The 27,649-nt window shown below is 44.7% G+C and overlaps 1 protein-coding gene across 4 annotated transcripts in view; it reads right to left on the minus strand.

Moving 5' to 3' along the window:
- Positions 1-250: 250 nt before the first annotated feature.
- LOC100997351 (ectodysplasin-A) overlaps positions 251-27,649 on the minus strand; it is a 430,782-nt gene continuing 403,383 nt past the window's right edge. The window contains exons 3-8 of one of the 4 annotated variants that reach the window (XM_021932914.2): positions 16,843-16,866; positions 11,759-11,938; positions 10,257-10,291; positions 9,275-9,326; positions 6,247-6,362; positions 251-4,371 (exon numbers count right to left, since the gene is read on the minus strand). In XM_021932914.2, coding sequence (XP_021788606.1) covers positions 4,120-4,371; positions 6,247-6,362; positions 9,275-9,326; positions 10,257-10,291; positions 11,759-11,938; positions 16,843-16,866 — 659 coding nt within the window. In that variant the 3' untranslated portion in view covers positions 251-4,119. Of the gene's footprint in view, positions 4,372-6,240; positions 6,372-9,274; positions 9,327-10,256; positions 10,292-11,758; positions 11,939-16,842; positions 16,867-27,649 lie in introns of all 4 variants that reach the window. The other 3 variants (XM_021932913.2, XM_021932912.2, XM_021932911.2) reach the window with 3 other exon arrangements.

A 27,649-nucleotide genomic window follows, 5' to 3' on the forward strand; every position in this document is an offset into this window, starting at 1 on the left:
ATCAGCTATCATTAGTGTTAGTGTATTTTATTTGTGGCCCAAGACAATTCTTCTTCTTCTGACCTAAGGTAATGGGGATGTGGGAGTGTGGTCTGAGGCACAGAGAGGATGTGGGATGTTCCAACAGGAAATTCAGACCATCTTCCTTCTGTTGCTGCCTCTGAAATGGGTGCCTTGGTCCTTCCCCTAGCTCATGTGTGGCGTCATTTGCAAAGAAGCACTTAACATGTAGGAAGTGCTCACGCGGATATCAAGAACAGATAGGGAAAGCGCTTTATTTGCAAAGAATAAACCATTAATTTACACAAACTTACATCCCAGTTTATATACATTATATATAGTTTATATACACAGTATCTCACACTGGATGCTGACCCCCAAAAGCAGCATTGGGCCTGCTCCAGGCCATTCTCACAACAAAGCCCACCCCCTAATATCAGAGCTGGAGGAATATAGAAATGACACACCCCGAGCCCTCCTGGAGAGAGACCTGAAATGGATTAAAAGACAAAAATCAGCTTTATTCTTTGTGCTCACAGGGCCTAGAGAAGCCTCCAGGCAGGGATGGGTCCTGAGGCAGCATTACAGTAGCCTAAGGACTTGCTGGTACTGGGCCAGTCTCCTGCTTTCCAGTCCAGAAGCTAGAGCTGGGAGAATGCCTTGAGAGGAGGAAGAGTTCTGATGAAGGCTGCAGCTACTCCCTGCCTGGCCAGGCTCCTGAAAGGGCCAAGTACTTCCATCCTGGAGTTTGTGGGTGGAAGAAAGAAGATGGCCATGTGGGACAGGAACTGCTTTATCCCCTCAGTCTGCTGACTCTAGAGGTTGGGGCTTGCTCACCACTTGGGGCAGGTCATCTTCCCTCTCTGGGCCTCAGTTTCTACATAAGTAACAGGGTGGAATCTAGGTTGGGCTAGATTCCCTCTAAGGGCCTTTTTAGCTCTAAATTTCTCTGAATCTATTTGCGTCCACAGGAAGTTACATAAACACACACGCTCATACATGGATCAAAGTCTTTGTTTACCTCCAGGGTTCCTAGCTCTTTCCTGTTCAGTAAAAGAAATTTGGCTCAGGATGGACGAAGCGGGAAATAGGCAAATACTACTTCTCCAGGTAACCAGTAGCCGAGCAGCCTCTGCCAGCTGTCTTTTGTGCCAGCTTGGCTGTTGAAGCCCAAGTAGCTGGCAGAGACTCCTGCCATGCAATTCTCCTTCAAACCTCTGTCATCTGCTTGCCCACAAATGTCCTTGTCCCATTCTCCATGCTAGCATTGGTCCTCTGGCAAACTCACACCAGCATAATTCCAAACTGTACATCTATTTGCACATTCTCTCATCAGTAAATTGTTTTGTCACTTTGCCGCCAATGACTTAGCAGCAATAGGGCTCCCCAGCTACCTATTGCTTCCCTCATCATCCCTTGCCCCCTGGAGTTCCTTTGGAGGGTTCAGAATGAATCAAGGGTCCAGTGGAGATCTTATTTCCTTTATCATCCCCTCCATGTCCGGAGAATAGAATGGTATCAGGATGCCCTTTAGGGGCACAATTAGGAAGACTTTTCCTCCTCTCTCCTCACATCTTTCTGGCCTCAGAACTAGTCCTCTTTCAGGTCTTCCCTCCATCCCTGAGAGACCCTGGTAGTATCAAAGTCTCTAAGGTATGGTGGAAAGAGATAAGGAGTCACACTAGTAGTTGTGGGAAGCAAGCTGGCTCCTGTAAGCTGTCTGTAGGGTAATGGAAGGAGGACCTTGCCCACAGTAGGGGCTCCACACATGATGGTTGGCTGGTTCCTAGGATGGGTGAAAGAACATAAAGGCCACCAGCTCTGTGGGTCCCAGAGGCCTGCTGCTTCAACAAGGTGCCAGAAAGATTCTTCTGAACACAAGAGCTCTAAGGTTGATGGCTGCTTCCCAAAGGAATGCCTGACTCCTTTTGCCACAGAGCCCCTGGCAGCCAAGAGGACAGGTATTACCGTCGAGGAATGAAAACGGGCATCTCTGGGTTTCTCCCTAGAGCCCTCGAGGATTTCAGTTCCAAATTGCCACTTTTATTCGTTCTCTTTAGACCTCAAATTCCACACAGTGCTGTGGTATGATGGAACAACTTTGGAGTCAGACCTGGCTGAAGCTCCAGGTCTGCGGCTTAAACTGGTCAAAACGCTCCGAGAGTGCTACCTCACTAAGACTCATCTAAACAATGATGTTTGTCATATTATCAGCCTTGCCTTCCTCAAAAGAGACAATAAAGGAGAAATTATTTTCCAAAGATGAAGGAGAGGTTCTTGTTGGTTTCTGCTACAACTGCAGACTGTCCAAGGCACTTTATAGGAGTTAGGGACAGACACATGCCTGGAGTTCACCTCACCTTGGGTTGCAAGGCTGTTGTTAGCAACCAGACAATGGAGGCCTAGCCCATCACCTCTCACCCTGACCCTTGAAGGGCCAAGCAGTGTGGTTGCTTAGAAAGGGAAGGCACAGCTGAGAAATAAGTACCCTCTGTTCTCGATGAATTTCAGCTGCCTGAAGGAACTTATTCCCCATCTCCTGAAAAGGAAACATATTTCAGGAACAAGAGGAGCAGACTGTACAAGGCTGGCCTTCCCAGGTTTGGGCTGGACCTAGCACTCAGAAGCCAGGCTGAGCCAAGGCACTTTGAAGTAAGGCCCTCGAGGGTCCTACCACATGATCTAGTGGGAAGCTTGGGGTTTAGGGGAAGGTGCATTTGGACCCTGAACTAGGGGGCAGATCCCTGCTCAGTGCCTAGACACTGGCTTCTCCTGAGTCTGGCTTCACAGGAGCAGCATGAGCATCTGTGGTGACCATGCTCTGCTATGGCTTTTTGAAGCCAGAGTGAAGAAAGACTGGGTCAGTATGGCATCAGCAGCTGGCCTTTCAGGTAAGGCCTGGCCTAATGTCCACTTGTGTTGCAGCAAACTGGAACAAAATCCCTCTGTCCTATCCTCACCCCTTGCCCTTTCTAGGCCAGGTAAAAAGGCTCTGCCTTGCTAATGCCCAGGAGCAGCCTAGGGTTTGGGAATTTAGAAGGCTGTGGTGAGGGCCACCTGCTAAGAGTCACAAGTACTAGAAATGGAAGGGACTTCTGGAGGTCATCCAGTCCAACCCTTTGTCTCCAGACAGAATTGATTAGGAATGGATGAAAAACATTTGTACTGTTTAATAAACGACAAATTCTCTTTGTGCCCAGGTAAGCTAAAGAATATCCCAGACTCACATGAGCACAGGTCCCAGGTTAGGCACCTGTCTCAGACAGAGGTAGGCTCTGTGGAGAAAGAAGGCAGGAGTTGTAGTCAGGCTGGGAATGGGGGCAACTAGGTGACCCCAGGGAGTTTTCTGAGTGTGGAGCACAGCTGTAAATAAAATGAGAGACGTGTGACCCAAGGACGGATTCAGGGTCTTATGCGGGCAGGTTTGTGGCCATTCCCTGTGATTGTTCCAAGGCAGAGCAAACTTCCCCTTCCCAAAGCCCAGCAAGCTGCCACAATGTAGCTGTCAGCCGGAGTGGGAAGAGCACTCCGACCCTCCTGCAGGCCACAGTATAGAGCAGAAAGAACATCCCCACTGCCAAGGATGCTCTCTTGGCAGGTTTCTCTCATGGTCTCTTGCCAAAAGCACCTGCCTTTTCCCTCTCTGGCCTTCTCAGGCTGCAATGCTACCTTCCCACTCCGCCCCCACCACCACCCTACCCAAGAGAGGAGCAGCAGCCCCTTGGGGTCAGATGTCCACCCCCAGAGTCTGGAGTGCACCTCTGCTCTCTCTGGCCTGCTGCCCTGGATCCTCATTTTAGTGCAACAAACAATAGATCTGACAACAGGGACCTCGGGGTTGAAGAGTCACGCCATAAGCCAGTCAACATGGAAGCAAAGAAGGTCCTGCTTCATGTAAACCCTGGGGCTCCATCAACTGTCCTGTTAACTCAAGGTCATTCTGGAAAGTCAAGCAGGCCTTGTCACCCTGGAGTCACTGGGGAATAAATAGCACTGAGGCATTTCTCTCTGTGGCTGCAACACCAATATACCTCACTCCACAGCAGCACTTAGAGGTTCTGGGAGTCCTGGCTCCCAAACCCAGGGAAGGGGCATGGACAGAGGCAAAATGGGGGGAATCTAGGATGCAGGGGCTTCACCCAGCCTGATGGCCCCAAAGAAGGTGGTGTGCTTGCTCATGTTGATGGAGATGTCAGCGTGCACCATCTTGACGGCGATCTTCTGCCGGGCTTTGAGGAGGCAGACGCCTGCGGTATAGCAAGTGTTGTAGTTGGTCTTGCCCGTCTCGATGCTGCGTGTGCACTGCAGGAAGGGCTTCTCATCCACCACCACCTCATAGCTGGCAAAGTCAGTGAAGTTGATGTAGTATACCTGAGTGAGAGGCAACAAGAAGGGATTGGGGAAGAGAGGAAAGAGAGGGTGGGGGGCCCTCCCTGTGGTGAATTGACAGAATCTTCTCAGATGAGCTGCCAGCATACCCCATGGATGGGGCAGTGCCATGTGAAGGCGTGCTAGCTGGCCAACAGGAAAGGCAGGGTGACAGGCGGATGCATTGCCCTTCCCCTAGTCCATGGGGCTCAGCTGGTTGAGCAAACCTTTCTTACAACAGCACACCTGTCGTAAACTCTGTAAGGCTAAGAACCATGCCCTATTTGCAGCTTCACCGTGCCCCTGTACCCCCACCCGCCCCTGCCCCAGCTCTGACACGAAGCAGAGTGCCCTGCACATAGCAGGTGTGCACACAGTGCCGTAGACACAAACCGACTTCCACTCTTGAGCCCCGCGGACTATTTGTGGAGAAACTTAGAAGTCACTGATTCCCCAGAGAGGTCATATAACAACTTGCGATTTCTTCAGCTCCTTAACAGAAGCTTATTCAGCTTGCACCACCCCTCCCCTGTGCCTGGACTCCCCTCACTGATTCACAGTACCCCTTGAGCCTCCCATTTGATGATTGAGGAAACAGGTCCAGAGAGATGGAGAGCTAGCTACCGCAAACAAGACAAAGAATTTGGAAAAGCCCAGGCCCCTGACTTTGTGGCCAGAAGGAAGCACTAACTTAATGCTCAGTGGCCTAATGTCATGGGGATTTTCCCAGCCTGCATGGGCCACTCTCAATTCTCTCCTAGGCTCAGAAAATTAATTTTTCCATTCTTCACTACCCTTATCCATCATACCTCACACCAAGTTGTGATCTGCCCTCCCCCACCACCGCCCCCACTGCCCCCACCACGTGGAGCTTGGCTCATAGGACATCAGGGTTATGCCCATGTGCCCCATGGGTGTTGGGACTCTCAGATATCACTGTAAATCTTTTTATGAAAGGTCACTCCCTCCATCAGCTCTTCAGCTGGGAACAGCATATTTGGGTGCCACATATGGATCAGGACCGAAGCTACACCGGGGTGCTCAGTGTGCCTAGCAAATGCTTGTTAGCCCACCTTTGCTGGCCGCTCTCCTGTGACACCCATGTGTTGGTTCCATAGTCCTTCTGCCCACCTGCCTGCTTGCTGCCCACCCCACAAAAGTCCCAACCTCATGGCTCATCTTCCTCTATCTCCAAGGAGCCATCCCCGTGGAGGCAAACAATCGGGGAATGGAAGTAGATGGACACTGGCGGACTTGGGGAGCGGGCCCAGGGCAGGAAGAGGACAAAAGCAGAGGGAGAAAGGGCTGGGAGAATAACAGCAGGAAGGAGGCAAGAATAGAGGAATAGAAAGATAGGGAAACAAATGGGAGAAAGAGGAAGGAAAGACAGTCAGAAATCTTTTTGAGGTGGAAAGAAAGTCTGCAGGAGCACTATTCATTATAACGCCCGAGCCAGCAGTGTTGAGGGGAGGGGTTCTCAGTAACCCTGGAACTGACTTTCAAAGAATATACTGAGACCAAGTTCAAGTTTGGCAGTGGAGCCAAACAGCTCGGAGGGTAAACAGGGGCCTGAGGCCCTGCAGGAGGGAATCAGATGGCAGAATGTAGGAGGGGCCTTTTTCACAGTTTTTCAATAATATTTGGCTAGGGAAAAACAAAACAAAACAAAACAAAACAAAACAAAACGAAACAAGCTGGCCTCCTCTCTCTTTCCTTCTTTCAACTCCCTCTCAGTGCGGCCCTCCCACCCCCTCACCCAAAGCAGGAAGTTAGCCATTGGATGGTCTTGGCTGGCTCCACAGTGCCCCTATGTGGTCTGCACCGGATCTGCATTCTGGATATAAGAAGAGTTAGGCCTAAGACCGTACTCACTTCTACCTGACTATAGATGAAGTAGGTGCCGTCCACCAGTACCTCCAGCTCCCCGCTGCGGGGATGTAGCTTAAACACCTTGGGGTTCATAGTGATGCGAGACCAGTCATTGAGCACTCCACCTGAAAGATCTCAGTATGAGAGAAGGGCAGTCACTCAGTACATGTCAGAATAATCGAGGCAACAGAAAATAAATACCAAGGAGTTCACGACCCCCAACCCTATCCCAGTGCAACCAGGGTAGCCTAGAAGACCAAACTTTAAGAAGAGCATTTGAAAGCAGAGAAGCTGTTCTGTTTGTAAAGCAGCTGCCAGGCCTGCTTCAGGGCTCCTGGGCTCCTGTCTGTCTTTATACTTCCTTTCTTGACCCTTGCATCTGGAAGGGTCTTTAACCGTTACCTTCTAGCTGGAATTTGCCGGAGGAGGATGAGAGTGGGCATGCTGCCCTATTTTCTTTGTTGTTATGGGGCCTGCACAGGCAAAATTCAGACACTGAGTGGCAGGCTAGGTCTTATTATTCAATTTTACTTTCCCAGTCAGAGCTCCTGAATTCCTCTTGTCTCATAGGTTCATGGGTTTTCTCTTTCTCCTTAAGAGATTCTTTTTTTATGGTTCTTCCACACCCACAGCTTTCTGGAAAGCCTCCCTGGGAGGAAACCACTCAGCCCACTGTCTATCTGGAGAACCTTAGGGATTAGAGATGATTCAGACTCCACGGCAGCTGGGGCTACTGACCACCAGTACCAGGGCCCCATAGGTGAGAGGGATCCTTATGAGAGTGAAAGATAGACTGGCAGGCTGCAACAGAGCCAGCTGGGAGGATAGGAGCCGAGGCACCCTTGGCAAAACATCTGTCTCAGCTCCACCCCAGGCAGGGGTGGAGGGGCAGTCGCATTCCTTTGGACAGTGGAAGCCAGCGTGTGAGGGTGGAGGAAAATCTTCTCTTTCCATCCTGCAGAAAGAGGAATGTTCCTTCCCACCATGAGAGGAGGACATCCAAGCCCAGGGAGCCTTTTCCCTTCTAAGTCATCCATCCTGCACCCAAGAAATTATATTTTATAAGTCCATCTTTGGTCAGTTTCAGTAGGCCTGTCTCTCTGAGGGATGAGGAAACAGGTTTTCTGGAAAAGGTGACCATCTTTCCTTGAGGTGGTAAGTAGATGGGCTAGGAGTTAGGAGGAACTGCCCTGGCTCTGTCCCATCAGTGGACCACTCTGCATGACGTCCTCCAATCCCTGACCCCATCACTTCTTCTTCTTCTTCTTCTTCTTTTTTTTTTTTTGAGAGGGACTGTCACTCACTCTGTCACCAAGGCTGGAGTGCAGTGGTGTGATCTTGGCTCACTGCGACCTCCACTTCCCGGGTTCAAGTGATTCTCCTGTCTCAGCCTCCCGAGCAGCTGGAATTACAGGTACGTGCCACTATGCTCAGCTAATTTTTGTATTTTTTGTGGAGACGAAGTTTCACCACGTTGGCCAGGCTGGTCTCAAATTTTGGCCTCAAGTGATCCGCTCCCCTCGGCCTCCCAAAGTGCTGGGATTACAGGCGTGAGCCACTGCACCCCACCCCCATCACTTCTTCTGGTCGTACTAAGGGTCAGCACAGACCGCTTCTGAGGATTGGCCCAGAGGGGCTGGAAACAATCCTACTGTGTGGCAGTGGGAGCAAAATCAGTGGCTGCTGGCACAGAAGAAACACTATCTGTCTAGATACCCAAACAAATCTATTTTGGCCTGTCTCTGGCCTCCCTGGACAGGTGGGGATCATTGCCCACTCAGGGCCTTGCGGTCCCCAGCAGGACCAATTGGGTTTTGGTGCCATTCTCTTCCTATTTACACTTCTGAGGCTACTAAGTCAGACATGGAGGTGGCAGTCAGGGAAGTAACTAAATACAGTCATTAAGGAAACTCAGTACAGCCAGTTCAGGACTGACTGAGTTCTTAGAAACTGTCCCCAGGTAGCTGTTTTTTTTTTTTTTAACCTTCCTTTACCGTTTCTGTACTCAAAACCCCTCCCTTCCACTCCAAGCTCTGTAAGCATCTAGCATCTTGGTTAGCTTGCTGCTTCCCAAGGCTCCTGGGGGTTCACGCATTTTAGGCTTTGTGCACTCTGGGGACTGGACATTATTCCAAAGTGCTGTTCTTTCATGAATGTTCATGTCTCTTTGGGGGAAGAAAATGAACCTTATCATTCAGTGGAGTGTACATACATATCACTGAAGTAGCATAGGGGAGAGGAGAGAGTCAGAAAGATGTAGTTTTGAATCCTGGCTCCTAAACTAACTTGACTAAGAAATATTGGGAAAATTAATTAACCTCTCTGAACTTCACTTTCTGTCTTTGTAAAAAGGAGCTCATACCTACCTCATAGGGTGGTTGTGAGGACTGGATGAAATTAAAGACAAAGAAAGCATGCTGAAAACTCTAAAGTATCATACAATATGAGGCAGCATGATTTATTAATGTATTATCCAATCTCTCTGGGACTCTGTTTCCCCATCTGTTAAATGCGGGGATTACGATAAATCAGTGTTTCTTAAACCCATTAAACACATTCTCCCTTTTGATAGACACTAGCATCTTCAACTCCCTGGAGATTCTAACATGCCCCACTTGCCCTGAGAGAAGCAGCCCGTCTGCCCACCTGCGTAGATCCATCAGACAAGAAGAATTTAATTTTACATTGTTTTACTTTCTATAATTTGTATTGTGAAAATATTAATCTAACTACACATATCTCCATGGTGGCTCTGATATACACTCCATCGCCTGAGAATGCCTGGGCTAGATGATGTCTCAAGTCCCTTTCAGCTCCGTAATCAGTGATTCTAAATGCAATTTGGGTGTAGCAACTGGTCTTGATGCCAGCAATTGCTCAGGACAGCCAGTAGAGGGCATGATGGAGCAAAGAATGACTTCGTATGCCAAGGGTACCTCAGGGCCCTGGGAGGAACTAGGCTGGGTGATTATTTGGAGGTTGGGGAGGAGGAAGGGGAGAAGCTCCTCTTTGGGAGAGAGCCTATTTTGATTCTTACCATTCTTGACTTGAATTGCTGACCCTTGGCCCTGTAGATGCACCACAGCTGGCTGGCAGGATGAGAAGGATAGAGAGTAGTCACTATGAGTAATGGCTGCTTGCTCAGTCACCGGTCCCATGTTTCCATCCTGGTTTCTAGTCTTCTATTGTAATCCAATTCTGATCCCTCTCCCCTCTCTTGGGATGTTACTGACTACGTTTCTACTAGAGGGTAATATGATTTTGTAGCTCTACCGCTTGCTAGCTATGTGACCTCAACCAAATGTAATGCCTCTGAGCCTCATTTCCCTAACTGTAAAATGGGGATTATAAGAATGTCTGGCCTCTCTCACAGGGATGTCTAAAGATCAAATGAGGTGATGGATATAAAATTGCCCTGCAAGCCGTCAAGCACTGTGCAGCTGTGTAGATTTATCACTGTGGCCACACAGCTGTGGCGAGGGAGGCTGAGATGAGACAAGGCAAGGCAGCAGAACCTGCCAATAGAGACAGATTAGGAAGCTCAAAGACTGGGAGGAGCTCTTCAGGCCATTAAGGCAGACGCCCAGGCTAGGCTGGGCCTGGAGCTGGCTGGCTGTTTTTCAAGGACATACTCTTCAACTCTTCAGGTCCGGATCCCAGGTGGTCTGAGAGCCGACAAGGTGTCTGGGGTGGCTGGGGAGTTGGAGGCTCAGGTGAATAGGTCTGACTGGCAGCTTATTTCAGCTGACTACTGGGCCTGGCTATGGTGACCCTGGGGTCTCCTGTGGAATGAGGAAAAATGATCCTGGCAAGACACCCTTTCCTTAGCTAAAAACATGCCCTGGGGCAAAGCTTTTCTATTCATAGAGATGGGAGGGGGCTGTGAGTGAAAACCCTCAGAATCTCCAGGGTGTTCTCATGAAATAAAGCCTCAGGAAATCTAATAAGAAGCTAATTTAAAGGTGGCTCTAGCCTGTGGCTTTCCTTCCTACCCAAGAAGAGAGCAATCCCCAGCCAACCTGGTTTTCTCGAGTTCCAACTTTATCAGCAGCACCTGCAAAATAGGACAGGACTATCAGAGGGCATAATCTTTTGACTTCCTTTTCCCCTCACCTGAGCAGCTAATGGTGGTGAGCCGTGCTCCCTGCAGCCAGCCCTGTCTGAGCTTTATTCTTCAGGGCTTAGAGCTGGAGGAAGAGTCAGAGTGCACCTCTTCTGTTTCCTGCCCCGACCTTCATCTTCAGTGGGCCCAGCACCCAGCAGGGAAACTTCTGAGTATTGCCTCTGGCCAATATTAGCCCAAGGCAAGCCCCACCAGGCACCCATGGAGAACAATGAGAGGGCATTCCTGTCACTGTGTGACCCTGAGACAATGGCATTGGCTTCTCTAGCCTTTTGCTCCCTTTCTATCAATTTTCTTCATAGAGCCCACTGCTGTTTGTAAATATCTTGTTTCTTTGTTCTCTTTTCCTCTAGGAGATAACCTCTATGAGAAAAAGGACCATGTATCAATATGTCTCTTTGTATACAGAAAGTGCTCAATATTTAAGGAATGATTGGATGAAAAAAAATCCCCAACTCCATCTCTTGTGGCCATGGTAACACTGCTTAGCCCTGTGTGAAGTACAAGTTAAAGAATCTGAATCCTGCTGCAGAATTCTTGCCCCTGGAGAAATCAGCTGTAAGGGTCCATTTCTTTAAAGCCCCAAGATACAGGGCAGGGGAGTGGGGAGCAGGGGGAAGAAATAACAAGTGACATAAGCCCAGGCAGTCTGACTCTTGTCAATGCCAATTAGGCAGGTTTGGATCTGAATTCATACCTTTCAGATGCCCTTCAGGGCTTAAGGAGAAAGATGCAAAGGGATGAAATGACATTTGAATGGCAAGTGTGGTAGGGTAAGGATCTAGTGCAAGAAGCACTTGGTTCCTGGATGGGACAGCCTTGGTGCCTGGGTTTGCTTTATCCACAGACTGAGTGACTCTTAAGTTTCCAACTTCTTGACCATTAGTGACTACTTGCTATGGGAAAAGCACTTCAGACTTCATAAGATGAAACTGTCCTAGGGCTTGTCATTTTGTTCAGTCCTCAACTTTCCACTCCATAGCCTGTTTCTATGCAAACATCAGCATGTGGAGCTAGATGCAGGGAATCAGAGAAGATTAAATCTATTCCCCACTGGAACTCCAATGAACCACCAGGGCCTCTGTCTCTGGCTCATATGAATTTTACTGGTCCACTACAGGGAGGCTAAGAGTCAGGGAGGGCTTGTGATAGAAGGGTTGAGATGGGGTAAGAACAGGTGGCCTGTCCTTGACAGGTTGGTAGATATAAGAAGCTAGAGCAGGTCAGGCCCTACTGGCTTGTTCAATTCCTAGTTTTACACTGGTCTTGGAGAGCTGCATCCCTCATTGCACACCAACCCCATCTCCACCGTTTGAAACTGCTCTCAGGATCACCCACTCTTGCTCTCCTAAAGTACTTGTAAGGCACCTGGTGGGGTGGAAAGACAGGGGAACTCACCAGAAGGTCCCTGGAGGCCAGGGGGTCCTTGAGGACCAGGAGGACCTGGAGGACCAGGTGGTCCCATAACCGTTGTTCCTGGAATTCCAGGAATCCCTGGAATTCCTGGGGGTCCCTGGGGTCCTGGAGGTCCTGGGGGTCCTGGAGGGCCATTGGGTCCAGGAGGTCCTGCTTTCTTTCCTGAAAAATAGGGTTCAGTGTTACTTTTTTTTTTTTTTTTTTTGAGACGGAGTCTCGCTCTGTCGCCCAGGCTGGAGTGCAGTGGCGCGATCTCGGCTCACTGCAAGTTCCACCTCCCGGGTTCACGCCATTTTCCCGCTCAGCCTCCGAGTAGCTGGGACTACAGACGCCCGCCACCACGCCCGGCTAGTTTTTTGTATTTTTAGTAGAGACGGGGTTTCACCATGTTAGCCAGGATGGTCTCGATCTCCTGACCTCGTGATCCACCCGCCTCGGCCTCCCAAAGTGCTGGGATTACAGGCTTGAGCCACCGCGTCCGGCCTTTTTTTTTTTTTCTTGAGATGGAGTTCTGCTCTGTTACCCAGGCTGGAGTTCAGTGGTGCGATGTCGGCTCACTGCAACCTCCACCTCCCGGGTTCAAGCGATTCTCCTGCCTCAGCCTCTGGAGTAACTGGGTTACAGGCACGTGCCACCGTGTCCGGCTAATTTTTGTATTTTTAGTAGAGATGGGGTTTCACCATGTTGGCCAGGCTGGTCTCGAACTCCTGACTTCGGGTGATCTGCCTGCCTTGGCCTCCCAAAGTGCTGCTGGGATTACAGGCACAAGCCACCATGCCTGGCCTCAGTGTTGCATTTGTAGTTATTTCCTGGATGAGTGGACTGTCAGGAGTTCTACAGACTTCTGAGGACACAAAGTCAGCTCTCTGGGAGTCCCTGCTAAAGAGTTGGATACCTTTATCACACAGCTCTGTCTCCCTGTCTCTGTCTGTCTTGTGCTTTCTCTCCCTTCCCCCCACTCCCTTTTGTGAATACGCATTTACAAAGCTAGGTTTGAGCATATAGAAATAAGTGGCCCTCCAGGAGATCAGTCTGTGTCTGTGGGGAAACAGACACAGTAATGGGATAGTAGAAGTGCTACCTTAGTGGGTAGGGACCAAATGCTGAAGAGGTCAGGGAAGGTTTCAAAAAGGAGGTTACATTTCAGCTGAGTCCAAAGGATGAGAACTACCAAGTGATTAGACCTATGGGTCACTTTGTGGTTCTTTTTAGAATTGGGCTATTGTTGAAGAATGTAGAGCTTTTATGTTTGCTGCCCAGTTTGGTGGACTTGATGTCGATAACAAGAGGAAGCTGTACAGCCTGGCCTTAGGAACAGTATCAGCTCCGGGAAGGTTCCTCTAGGAGTCAGGATGTACAGGAAATGGGGGTTGGGATGGGGACAGTGCTAGTTGGGAATGAGAAATGGGAAGGAGTTTTGGAGATGGGGGAATGGAGAAGGAGGAAGAGGGGCACGGGAAGAGGGGGAGGGAGAGAGAGATATCGAGAAACAGGAAAGAAGCAGTGACAGAGAGTAGAGAGAGCTGAGGAGGAGGCAGCAGGTTTCACTTTCTTAGCTGACCTCTGTAAACTCTTTTTTAAAAGATCTCTGGGAAAGGAAATTCTGTAAACTCCATAGTAACATGTTCCAATGTTTATTGCCCCTCACTGCTCACTGTTGGGAAGTTCTCTGGTATATTAACTGATGTCCCTCTTGTGGCAGTTTAAGCTCTTATTCTATTTGCGTAGACAGAGAAGAATATACATATACATAATCCTTATATATGAAAAGAAATTAAGTCACCCACCAACCCCTATTTCTATAGGCTAAATAATCCAGCTTCCCAAAGTCTTTCCTCAGAAGTCCTATTCTCAAATGTATTACTAATCATGCCCACCAACTCTTCCCCCATTTCCTCCTTGCTATCCTTCTAGAACAATCTCGACCCTCCTATTTCATATTCCAGTCCTTTCAACATTCCCACCAGGATGTAGTTATCTTAAATGAGTCATAACTGTGGTCTTGAACCAAAACCTCCAGCTCCTCCTGTTGACTTCCTCTGCTCTGTGCTGCTACACTCAAAGACTACAGGTGGGCGCAGGTCTTCTTCCTTCCTTCACCACCTTCTCACAATTTTATGGAAAGTTTCAGGAATGGAAGCCTGTTTCCAGACTTCATCACAATGTCTTCACCTGAGGTAGTTTCTTAGTTTTAAATACAACCTTTCTAGTCTCACTAAAGACCTTCTTACTGACTCTGACTTCCTGCTCCCCAGACCCTTAGGCAGGAAAATCCTGTCCTGATTTATCAGGTCCTCCTTTAAGAAGAATGCCTCATGGCCAAGAAACCAAATCCTCATGGCAATGCCACTCAAGAGGCCAGTTGTCTATGTCTAACCACATCTGCATTTGGAATAAAACCATGGGGTTATCGTGGGGCCTCTTCCTCAGAGAGGAAGGAAAGGAAGGTCCAGAGAACATCTCTCCCAGAAGAGTCCCTGTAGCCTTAAAGACCTAGAGGCATGAGCTTTAGAGGTTTCTCTGCACTTAGCAGCAAAAGATTGGATCTGCCCCGTTTCTAGATCTAGCCAATTTCAAGATGCTGAACAGGAAAACCATCTCCCTTCAGATTTGGGCACCTTCCAAATCAGGCTTATTCAGAGCCCAAGTTTCAATTCCAGCTAGTGTAGTGGAAAGAACACAGAATCTGTACTCAGGAGATAAGGATGTAAGCCCCAGCTCTGCCACAGACACACTTTGGGCAAATCCCTTCCTCTCCTTGAGCCTCAGTTTCTACATCTGTGAAACAAGGAGCTTGGCCTCAATGATTTCTCTGTTTCCTTATGAGACTGACTGAGCTTCCATAAGGAGGGGTGACTTACCACTTGCAGTCAGGAAGCTTCCTTAGCCTGGTTGTAAGGTTTGCTTCTCCCTCCTTATTTTCTAGGTGGCATAGACACAGAGGTTGGTGCATATTAGGCTGTCCTGTGTCCCAAGATTTCCAAGCCTAACAGTGATTTTCAAGCTACAGGGTGTTCTGTGGGTAGCACAAACTTCAGCTTCAAGAATGTGAGTCTCCTGTAATTGCTAATGTAATTTTGGAAGACTTACAGCCAGAAACTCCTCCAGTCCAAGAGACTAATGGTTGCAGTGAAAACAGAATGTTCACTTATGAAAATGTTAGAAGGCATTTGAGAAAAAACTCCTGCTTTGTTCCAGTTCTGCAGCTGGTCCTCTGTTCCTCTGCAACAAGGGTTAGGCAAGTGTGCTTCTCACACTTGTATACTTACACAAAGCTGCGCTCAGAGAAGAGAATGTACAAAATGACCCCTGGAGCAAGAGGATAACTTCAGAGGATTGACTCCCTTCTCTGGATTTCCTTACTTTAACAGAACACCTTATGATATAAAAGCCCAGAGACGTCTGTACTTAGAAACATACCCTATGTAGTGTTAGATGAAAGAATATACACATTTCTTTCAAAGCTAAACTTCATCAAAGGAGTATTTCCTTAACCTTTTAGCTAAGCCCCAAATGAAAGAACAACCAAAAGTGAGTGAATGAGTGAGTGAGAGAGAGAGAGTTGTGGAAGGAGGAAAATTCCATTAAAGGGTGAAAATTAAGTGAACAATTCAATTTACCTCTTCAAGCATGTGCCTATTCACCATATCCAAGGAAATCCATATTAAATGGCTTCTAAATAACTTTCAGCCAAAGTAAATGTTTAAGGCCTACGTGCACTCTCTTCTCAATAATGTCCAAGGTAGCAGTGCCAGGCAATGATCTGAGTTATAATTTCTGTTTTAAAGGGATGTGACAAGATTTAAGAACTACATGTTTGAAAATCAAATCTACTTTCTTAAAAGACAGAACATCTTGGTGGTAAATGCCCAGGCCCCACAGGGAAAGGTTTCCTCACTGACTCCAGCTCCCTGGCTGTTTTCCAACCTTGCTCAGTTCAGGCACTCAGGAGGTCAGGTCATTCCTCAGCTTCTTTACAACAGGCACACAACTTTTCCATGTGGACTATGATACCTCAAGGCACCAGAGTACCCTAGTGTTCGAAGAAGTGGCAGACTGCAGGTGAAGCCAGTCTTTTGGCCTAGTCTGGGGTTGGCAATCTATTCTATAAAGCTCCATAAATCTTATCACACAGCATCACTTCACTTAAAGCATTTTCATGAAAAATCATTAGTTTTACTCTGTCTTCCTCCCAGGTCAGAACCCAGAAACAAACAGGTGCTTTAGCTAGTTTCATAATTGGGTTTTTCAGTCCTAAGTAGTAGACCATATTGCCTGGCCCTGTCTTTGGAGACTGTTCTGTCTTTGGATTGATTCTCCTCTTTTAGTTAAGTGAGCACTTGTACGTGCCCTAGGGCCAGTTTCATTGCAAGTACACTGGGGACTTACTGACTCAACAACGGCACAATGGAAGCTGCTTTGAAAAGACTAAACGGTCAGGGTACTACCCCAGAATAGCATTTTCATTACAGAGAAAATGATATTGAATCCTCAAAGCAAGAAATACCTTCCCTGACTCTTTGGGAAATCAAATCAGGGAAGCTTTAAGTCCAAGAAACAGGGTGCTGACATCTTTTGATAGGTAGCGTATCTAGTTCCTACATGGTGACTCAGGATTTCATTCATACCCAATCACTGATTTGATAAAGGAGGAAAAAAAAAGGATAAAAGCGAGTGCCTGTAATCCCAGCTACTCAGGAGGCTGAGGCAGGAGAATTGCTTGAACCCCAAAGGCGGAGGTTTCAGTGAGCTAAGATTGCGTCATTGCACTCCAGCCTGGGCAACAAGAGTGAAACTCCGTAAAAAAAAAAAAAAAAAAAAAAAAAAAAGATAAAAGAAGAGCAGGGAGAAGAGTAAGGAAGAATGAAAGAAAAAGGTGAATCATCACTAAAGAATGATTTCTTGTTCTTCAGAACCTACAATACTCAAGAAGATAACATATTGAATAAAATAACGGACAGACAATGCTGAAAGAATGTAATACAAAAATCGTACTCTTGATTTTTTTTCTTCTAATTTTAGAAAAGATATGACAAGACAGCAATTTTATAAAGTAAGGAACTTACCCTTTTTCTTGTTTTTAACTGGACCTATATGAAAAAGAAAATAGATAATTAAGTCATTAGAAATGAACAGAAAATGTTTATTTTCTAAGATAGTCACTAGGAGGGATCCCCAAGACACTGCAAATTTGAGGGAGTCTCACAGTCAAGGGTCAGGCTTTTGACAAGGATCCAACTATCAAACCTCCCCATTCTGTCTTCTGGCTCTTGAGGCCACAAAACTTTCAAGGAAGATTTTTCCCTAGGGAGAAAAATCTTTCTACCTCAGTCTTTGGGGTGAGGGAATGGGTACTTCTCCATAGAGATGAAATGCCCAGAAACGCACAACTCAACAACCTTAGGACGGCATTCCATTAATTCTGCAAGTCCTGAGGTTGAAGAGTCATGCATTCAGGTGAGAATCTGATATGAAGTCTCATGTGTTGAACTTGGAAGGAGCAAAGGGTTATTTTCATGGAAAGAGCAGAGCAGCAGTGTTTGATTAACTTTTAGTCACTTCCTTATCATGATTTAATTTGTTACTTATTAAAAGTTTGACCATAATACACTCGTGAGGGCCACATGCATTTCCATTGTAATTTACCATAAGTTAATGGACACTTTAACAGAAATGTCGGCCGGGCGCAGTGGCTTATGCCTGTAATCCCAGCACGTTGGGAGGCTGAGGCGGGTGGATCACGAAGTCAGGAGATCAAGACCATCCTGGCTAACACAGTGAAACCTCGTCTCTACTAAAAACACAAAAAATTAGCCGGGTGCCTGTAGTCTCAGTTACTGGGGAGGCTGAGCCAGGAAAATGGCGTGAACCTGGGAGGTGGAGCTTGCAGTGAACCGAGATCACACCACTGCACTCCAGCCTGGGCGACAGAGCGAGACTCCATCTCAAAATAAAATAAAATAAAATAAAATAAAATAAAATAAAATAAAATGAGAAATGTCAACCATTTCATTGGCAGTGAAATCACAAGCATTTTCTTGGGAATCACTTCTAAGGAAAATAATTCTAATCAATTGAAGGCACTTGGAAAACCCAAGGTGTTTCTAATATAGTTAGGTGACCACAACTCACCAAACAGTTTAGGTCACTCCCAGACAGTCACTTTTTTTTCCCTTCTAGGAAATCAGTTCTCTTCATTCTATATTTGGATTTGACTTTCTTTAAATACAGGTATTTAAAATCTGTTCCAAACTGCCATGAAGACACAATTATACATTAAACCACTGTCAGTGCCCTCAAGAGCTTACAAAAGGAACACCAAGCATTTTAATATTATAGTTTATAAAACATATTTCCATTTATCATCTCATTTGATATTTGCAACAAACCTGGAATGATCTCTAACTGTAAGAGCAGGCCCTATTAGAGATCAGTAAAGTCTCTAACCTGGAGGGCTGCCAGAGTGGCCATCAGAGCTTTCACAGGTCTCTTGAAAAACCAACGTCTGTGTAGACTTTTCTGGCAAAGTAATTTCATGAGCAACAGTAGCTATTGTTATGTCCAGGGGATGTTTTAGATTGGAGCAACCTGCTGTACTTAAGGTCATGAATCTCAATTCTCTTTTCCTTCTCTCTTCTCCTTTCCTCTCCTCCTAGTTCTTTGTCTTCTTTCTTTGTTACCCATCCTTTATGAATTTTTTTAACAGCATTGTGAGTTCTTGAGAATGTGCTTGGAAGTTCTGAGAGGAAACTACAACTACATAGCCATTAATGATAAGAGGCTGCGACTCAACCTGAGAAATGCCTTTTTCTTGAACAAGAAAGCTGTCTGGGGAAAGATTTACACAGAAAGGGCTCAGCTCTATCAGCCAGCCAGCCACCACAGCCTAGGAGAGTAGTAGAAAGACGGCCATTATAGCCACCCTGCCCTCTTGGCAAAAGTGTGCTAGCCCGGACCAAGATTTTGACCATTTCAGCTGGTTAAGGGTAAGCACTGTTACATCAGACTTCAAAAGCATGCTTTGAGGAAATCGGGCCATCACCAGCCAACCAGTCCTTACTGAGCATGTGTATGGAAGGCAGTAAATAATGAAACACAACTTACAACTCTATCTTCAAGAACTGACAGTTGAATAGGGAAATACAAAAGATGAGGGGTGGCTTCAGGAATTATACTGGCCATTTAAGGGGAACAAATAGCTTCCTGGAGAAGGTCTGACCTAAATCCACAAGTGAAAAGAGCGAAATTGAAATTTCAAAATCTTTTTAAGCTTCAATTATTTTTATACAAGATATACCTACTCCTTACATATACATAAATGCATGCATACATACATATATGCATAAAAAAGAGGAGCAAAAGGAAAAAGAGCTTATTAAAGTACCCCCAAATAACCTCTACTAACATTTCATGCACATCTAGAAGTCTTCTATGTGTATAAATAGGTATTTTTACAAAATCGGATCAGATGAAAAGTGTCATTTGATAACCTTTTTTATGTCAATAACTACATTTTTACATTGTAATTTTTAATATGGATGCATCAGCATTTAATCATCTTTGATAGGTATTTAGACTGGGTCCAGTTTTTCACTATTATAAACAATGATGTAGTTAATGTTTTTACATATGTAAATTTTTATACACTTGTCCAAAGGTTTTTTAGGATGTGTCATTAGAAATGACACTGTTGGGTCAAAGGGTGTGAAAAGCTTTCCTTACATGTAATTAAACCTAATAATCTTTTCCTATATGGTTACTGCCTTCAGTGTCATGCTTACTTAGGCCTTCCCTAATGTGACATTATAGGTAACTCTTTATATATTTTCTAGTTCTTTTATGGTTTCATTTTTATTTTTAAATCTACAATTAATCTGGTATAGATTTTGGCAAACAGTGTAAGACAAAGAGTTAAGTAAAATTTTTATATTTTTTCCCTAAAATGCCCATGACATGAAGAGTACCAAGAGAAACAGGGCTCAAAGTCATTTCTTAAACTTTTATTTTAGTTTCAGGGGTACATGTGCAGGTTGGTCCTATAGATAAATTGTGTGTCACAGGGGTTTGGTGTATATATTATTTCATCACCCAGGTAATAAACATAGTACCCAATAAGTAGTTTTTTGATCTTCACCCTCCTCCCACTCTCCACTTGCAAGTAGGCCCTGGTGTCTATTGTTCCCCTCTTTGTGTCCAGATGTATTCAATGTGTAGCTCCCACTTACAAGTGAGAAGATGCAGCATTTGGTTTTCTGTCCCTGCTTGTGATTATAGCCTCCAGCTCCATTCATGTTGCTGCAAAGAACATGATCTCATTCTTTTTTATGGCTGCATAGTATTCCATGACATGTATGTACATTTTCTTTATCCAGTCAACTGTTGATGGACTTTTAGGTTGATTCCACATCTTTGCTATTGTGAATAGTGCTGCCACGAACACACATGTGCATGTGTCTTTATGGTAGAACAAGTTATATTATTTTGTGTATATACCCAATAATGAGAGTGCTGGGTTGCATGGTAATTCTGCTTTAAGTTCTTTGAGGAATCACCACACTGCTTTCCATAATGGCTGGACTAATTTACACTCCCACCAGAAGTATATAAGTGTTCCTTTTTCTCCACAACCTCACCGGCATCTCTTGTTTTTTGATTTTTTAGTAATAGCCATTCTGACTGGTGTGAGATGGTATCTCATTTAGTTTGGATTTATATTTCTCTAATGATCAGTGATGCTGAGCATTTTTTCATATGCTTGCTTATTGCTCATGTATATGTCTTCTTTTGAAAAGTGTCTGTTCATGTCCTTAGCCCATTCTTTCATGGGGGTGCTTGTTTTTTGCTTGTATATTTAAGTTTTGTTGGGAGCAAGCCCCCCAAAATCTAGCCATAAACTGGTCCCAAGACTGGCCATAAACAAAATCTCTGCAGCACTGTAACATGTTCATAATGGCCCTAACGCCTGTGCTGGAAGCTTGTGGGTTTACGGGAATGAGGGCAAGGAACACCTGGCCCACCCAGGGCAGAAAACCGCTTAAAGGCATTCTTAAGCCACAAACAATAGCATGAGCGATCTGTGCCTTAAGGACATGCTCCTGCTGCAGTTAACTAGCCCAACCTATTCCTTTATTTTGGCCCATCCCTTTGTTTCCCATAAGGGATACTTTTAGTTAATTTAGTATCTATAGAAACAACGCTAATGACTGGCTTGCTGTTAATAAATACATGGGTAAATCTCTGTTCAGGGCTCTCAGCTCTGAAGGCTATGAGACCCCTGATCTCCCACTTCACACCTCTATATTTCTGTGTGTGTGTGTCCTTAATTCCTCTAGCACCACTGGGTTAGGGTCTCCCCCACTGAGCTGGTCTGGGCAAGTGGTGTCCATTCATGGGGGCTCGAATCCAGGTCAAAGGGTTGCCAGAGCGACAGTTGGAATGGAAAACTGGCTGGAGGACACCTGAGTACTCTTAAAGCAATCCCTGTGGTGAGTAAGAAGGGGAGCTCAGAAGTGTCAGGGTAACAATGGGACAGGTGTGGGGTCTGGTTCGTTTCACCTTGGAACTTTTTCACACTGATGATGAGGAGGAAGGAGGATATAGCAAAGTAACAGAAGAGGTTACAGAGCATGTTTATTTACCAGCTAAAGCTAAAGCGGCAAAGGAGGGAGAGGTTCATCCCTACCCTTCTGCACTCTCTCATTATTATTTTGAAGAAAAAAGACCCTCCAGATCTTTCTATTCTGGAGGACACTGGGCAAAAAGTAGTTGCCCCAGTGACTGTTTGAGCAGCGCCTCGAGCGACCACTCTTAGTTCTATTCAGGCAGGAATTCAGCAAGTTAGACAAGAGGGAGATTTAGAGGCTTGGCAGCTCCCTGTTAGAATACACCCCCCAGATCAACAGGGAAATATTACAGCTACATTTGAGCCTTTTCCTTTTAAATTACTCAAATAATTAAAACAAGCTATAAATGAGTATGGACCAGGTTCTCCTTTTGTAATGGGACAGTTAAAGAATGTTACTGTTTCCAGTCGAATGATTCCTACTGACTGGGATGCTCTTACTCAAGCTTGTCTAAGTCCTGCTCAGTTCTTACAATTTAAAACTTGGTGGGCAGATGAAGCTTCCATTCAGGCTGCTTGCAATGCCCAGGCCCAACCTCAAATTAATATAACTGCAGACCAACTTTGGGGGTTGGCGGCTGGGCTGGTTTAGATGCACAACTGGTCATGCAAGATGATGCCATAGAACAGCTTAGAGGAGTGTGCATTAGAGCTTGGGAAAAAATCACTTCAGGTGGGGAACAATACCGTTCCTTTAGTGCCATAAAACAGGGACCTAGAGAACCATAGGTTGATTTTATAGCTCGGTTACAGGAGTCTCTTAAAAAGATGATTGCAGATTCAGCTGCTCAGGCTATAGTGTTGCAGTTATTAGCTTTCGACAATGCTAATCCCAATTGCCAGGCTGCTCTGTGACCTATCAGAGGGAAAGCACATTTAGTTGATTATATCAAGGCCTGTGATGGTATCAGAGATAATCTGCATAAAGCTACTTTGTTGGCACAGGCAACGGCAGGACTGAGAGTGGATAAAGGAAATACTCCATTTCCTGGAGCTTGTTTTATCTGTGGGAAGCATGGTCATACTAAAAAAGAACGTAGAAAAATCAGCAAGTCAGGCCGCCAGATACGGGAAAAAAGAAAACTGTTGAGCCTGAAATATGTCCAAAATGTAAAAAATGAAAACATTGGACTAATCAGTGTCACTCTAAATTTGATAAAGATGGGAACCCGATTTCAGGAAATGCCATGAAGGGCCCGTCCTGGGCTCCATTCTAAACTGGAGCATTTCCAGCTGAGGCCATTCCCTCACCCCTGTACAATGTCCGTCCCCCGCCACAGGCAGTAGTGCCGCAGTAGATTTATGCTGCACAAAAGCTGTGAGCCTTCTGCCTGGGGAACCCCTGCAAAAGGTCCCAACAGGAGTCTGTGGACCCTTGCCAGCAGGGACTATAGGATTACTTTCAGGAAGGTCTAGTGTAAGTTTAAAAGGGGTACAAATACATACAGGAGTTATTGATTCAGATTATAATGGGGAAATTCAAAATTCCATTTCTTGCACTGGTTTAATTAGCTCCTGACAAAATTCAGACTACTACTCCTTACTCCTACTTGGGGACCTTAGTAAATGACACTACCATTGTGCCACAGAAAGTAACCATATGTTGGGATCAACTAAAAACATTAAATGACTTTCAAAAATTACTAGGGGATATTAATTGGATATGACCTGCTCTAGGCATTCCTACTTATGCCATCAGTAATCTGTTTTCTATCCTTAGAGGAAATCCTAGTCTCACTAGCCCTTGGCAATTAACAAAGGAGGTAGAGGCAGACTTAACAACTGATTGAGAAGCAAGTCCATAAAGCTCAGATAAATAGAATAGATCCAGAGAAGACTCTCAATTTGCTAATTTTTTCAACTCAGCATTCACCTACTGGTGTTATTGTCCAAGAACGGGACTTAGTAGAGTGTTTTTTTCTTCCACATACTAATCCATGGACTCTAACTCCTTATTTATATCAAATCTCTACTATGATAGGGATTGGGAGAACTCACATTGTTAAATTACATGGATATGATCCTGGAAAAATTATTGTCCCTCTCACGAAGGCACAAATACAGCAAGCTTTTATAAATAGTCTTACTTGGCAAACCCATTTAGCTGACTTGGTGGGTATTCTCGATAATCATTTCCTAAAACGAAGCTGTTTCAGTTTTTGAAATTAACTAATTGGATTCTCCTTAAAATAACTAAATTTAAACCAATTGAAGGTGTTGAGAATGTTTTTACAGATGGGCCTAGTAGTGGTAAAGCTTCTTATTCTGACTCAAAAAGTAAAGTTTTCCAGACATCTTACATTTTTCTCTATGTGGAATATTAAACACCTCACTGGTATCCCATCCAATTCTCAAGGACAAGCCATAGTGGAAAGAATGAATCTCTCCCTAAAACAGCAGTTGCAAAAGCAGAAAGGGAGAGACAGAGAATATGGAACCCCATTGATGCAACTGAACCTAGCATTAACTTGAAATTTTTTGAGCCTGCCCAAAGGCCAGATGTTATCAGCAGTTGAACAGCATCTACAGAAACCAGCTGCAAAGACAGAAACAGAACAACTGATTTGGTGGAGAGATCCAATAACAAAAAGTTGGGAAATAGGTAAAATAATAACTTGGGGTAAAGGTTATGCTTGTATTTCTCCAGGCCAAAATCAATAGCTGATTTGGATACCATCAAGACACCTGAAACCTTATCATGAGCCAGATGCTGAGGAAGAGACTCCGGGAGGATCCTGAGGACTCCCCGGTTGCAGCCATGTTGAGACTGATGCTGAGGAGGACCCAAACTGTCACGAGCAACACCCATCGAACACAGCCAGCCCCCTGGGGACAGATCAAGAAGCTGTCACAAATGGCAGAAGAAAACCTGAGGAAAGCAGGACAACCAGTCAGAATGAATAATTTAATGGTAGCTATGATAGCAGTTATTACCACTGCCGTGAGCATTCCTTCAATAAGGGCTGGTAATAATGCCTGGATGCAATCACTCTATGACACAGTTACCATAATAAATCTGCTTCTATAATTGAGGCATACTGCCTTCAAAAACCTATTTGTAAACAGGATTGGACCCATTTAGAAAAAATGAATGTACTTGTTTAGGAAGATTGCTTTGCTGAACAGGCAGAGGTGCTGCACAACGATTCCTATGGAGTCATTATTAATTGGTCCCCTAAGGGGATATTTAGCTTGAATTGCACCTCTCAGTCTGCGTGCCACAGTCACACTATGTTCAGATGATCTGGACAAAATGGTCAGATGGTAGAAATGATAAGAAGTATGGCAAAAGTTCCTATTATCTGGAACCATGGCCTCAAATGATATGGCCCACTCTAGGCGCTAAACAAGGATTTGTGGAAACTATTAAATGTTCTTAATAAGATCAAAATTTAGGAAAGAATAAAAAAGCATCTAGAAGGACACTTGACAAACTTGTTTTTGGATATAGCAAAATTAAAAAACAAATATTTAAAGCATCCCAGGCACACCTGACTTTAATGCCAGGAACTGAAGTACTTAAAGGAGCTGCAGATAAATTAGCAGCTAGTAACCTATTAAAATGGATTAAAAAACACTGGAAAGCTCTGTGATTTCAATGATGACTGTGTTTTTAATCTATGTTGTTTGTCTTTGCATAGTCTGCAGATGCGGATCTCGACTCCTGTGAGAAGTAGCTCACTGTGACAAAGCTGCCCTTGCTTTTATCTCTGCAAATCAAAGAAGGGAGACATGTTGGGAGCAAGCCTCCCAAAATCTGGCCATAAACTGGCTCCCAAACTGGCCATAAACAAAACCTGTGCAGCACTGTAACATGTTCATAATGGCCCTAACGCCACGCTGGAAGGTAGTGGGTTTACGGGAATGAGGGCAAGGAACACCTGGCCCACCCAGGGCAGAAAACCGCTTAAAGGCATTCTTAAGTCACAAACAATAGCATGAGCGATCTGTGCCTTAAGGACATGCTCCTGCTGCAGTTAACTAGCCCAATCTATTCCTTTATTTTGGCCCATCTCTTCGTTTCCCATAAGGGGTACTTTTAGTTAATTTAGTATCTATAGAAACAATGCTAATGACTAGTTTGCTGTTAATAAATACGTGGGTAAATCTCTGTTCAGGGCTCTCAGCTCTGAAGGCTGTGAGACCCCTGATCTCCCACTTCACACCTCTATATCTCTGCGTGTGCGTCCTTAATTCCTAGCGCCGCTAGGTTAGGGTCTCCCCCACTAAGCTGGTCTCAGCAAGTTTCTTATAGATACTGGATATTGCATCTTTGTCAGATACATTGTTTGCAAACATTTTCTCCAGTTTTTGGGTTGTCTGTTTACTCTGTTGATAGTTTCTTTTGCTGTTTTGCTATGCAGGAGCTCTTTAGTTTAATTAGGTCCCATTGATCAATTTTTGTTGTTGTTGCAATTGCTTTTGTGTCTCTGTCATAAAATCTTTTCCAGGGTCTATGTCTAGAATGGTATTTCCTAGATTTTCTTCAAGGATTTTTATAGTTTTGGGTTTTAAATTTAAGTATTTAATCCATCTTGAGTTAATTTTTGTATATGGTGTAAGGAAGGGGCCCAGTTTCAATTATCTCTGCTTATGGCTAGCCAGCTATTCAAGCACCATTTATTGAATAGGAAGTCCTTTGTAGATTGTTTGTTTTTGTTAATTTTGTCAAAGATCTGATGGTCATAGGTGTGTGACATTATTTCTGGGCTCCCTATTCTGTTCCATTGTTCTACCTATACCATACTGTTTTGGGTATTGCAGCCTTATAGTATAGTTTGAAGTCAGGTAACATGATGCCTCCAGCTTTGTTCTACTTGCTTTGGATTGCCTTGGCTATTCAGGCTCTTTTTTAGTTCCATATGAATTTTAAAATAGTTTTTTCTAGTTCTGTGAAGAATGCCATTGATAGTTTGATAAGAATAGCATTGAATCTGTAAATTTCTTTGGGTAGTAACGCCATTTTGACAATATTGATTCTTCTGATGCATAAACATGGAATATTTTTCCATTTGTTTGTGTCATCTCTGATTTCTTTGAGCAGTGCTTTGTAATTCTCATTGTAGAGGTCTTTTACCCCTTGTTTAGCTGTATTCCTAGGTATTTTATTCTTTTTGGGCTATTGTGAATGGGACTGCATTCTTGCTTTGGCTCTCAGCTTGGATGTTGTTGGTGTATAGGAATACTACTAATTTTTGTACATTGATTTTATATCCTGAAACTTTGCTGGAGTTGTTTTATCAGATCAAGGAGCTTTTGGGCAGAGACTATGGGGGTTTTCTAGGCATAGAATCATATTGTCTGCAAACAGGGATAGTTTGACTTCTTCTCTTTCTATTTGAATGCCTTTTATTTCTTTCTCTTGCTCAATTGCTCTGGCTAGGAGTTCCAGTACAGTGTTGAATGGGAGTGGTGAGAGAGGGCATCCTTGTCTTGTTCTCGTTCTCAATGAGAATGCTTCCAGCTTTTGCCCATTCAGTATGATGTTGGCTGTGGGTTTGTCATAAATGGCTCTTGTTATTTTAAAGTATGTTCCTTCAATGCCTAGTTTGTTGAGGATTTTTAACATAAAGTGGTGCTGTATTTTCTTAAAAGCCTTTTCTACATCTATTGAGATGATTATGTGGTTGTTGTTTTTAGTTTTGTTTATGTGGTGAATAATTTTTATTGATTTACATATGTTGAACAAACCTTGCATTCCAGGGATAAAGCCTACTTGATTGTGGTGGCTTAGCTTTTTTGAGGTACTGCTAGATTCAGTTTGCTAGTATTGTGTTGAGGATTTTTGCTTTTATGTTCATCAAGGATATTGGCCTGAAGTTTCTTTGTTGTGTCTCTGCCAGGTTTTGGTAGCAGGATGATGCTGGCCTCAGAGTGAGTTAGGGGGAAGTCCCCCCTCCTCAACTTTTTGGAATAGGTTCAGTAGGAATGGTACCAACTCTTCTATGTACATCTGGTAGAATTTGGCTGTGAATCCACCTGGTCCTGTGCTTTTTTTTTTTTTTTTTTTTTTCCCTTAGCAGGCTATTTATTACTGATTCAGTTTTGGAGCTCATTATTGGTCTGTTCAGGGATTCAATTTCTTCCTGGCTCAGTCTTGGGAGGTTGTATGTTTCCAGGAATTTATCAGTTTCTTCTAGGTTTTCTAGTTTGTGTGCATAGAGGTGTTTGTGATAGTCAATTTTTTTTTTTTTTTTGCATTTCTGTTGTATTGATGGTAATGTCCCTTTTGTCATTTCTGATTGTGTTTA

The sequence above is a fragment of the Papio anubis genome, chromosome X (genome assembly GCF_008728515.1).
Source record: "Papio anubis isolate 15944 chromosome X, Panubis1.0, whole genome shotgun sequence".
Taxonomy (NCBI): domain Eukaryota; kingdom Metazoa; phylum Chordata; class Mammalia; order Primates; family Cercopithecidae; genus Papio; species Papio anubis.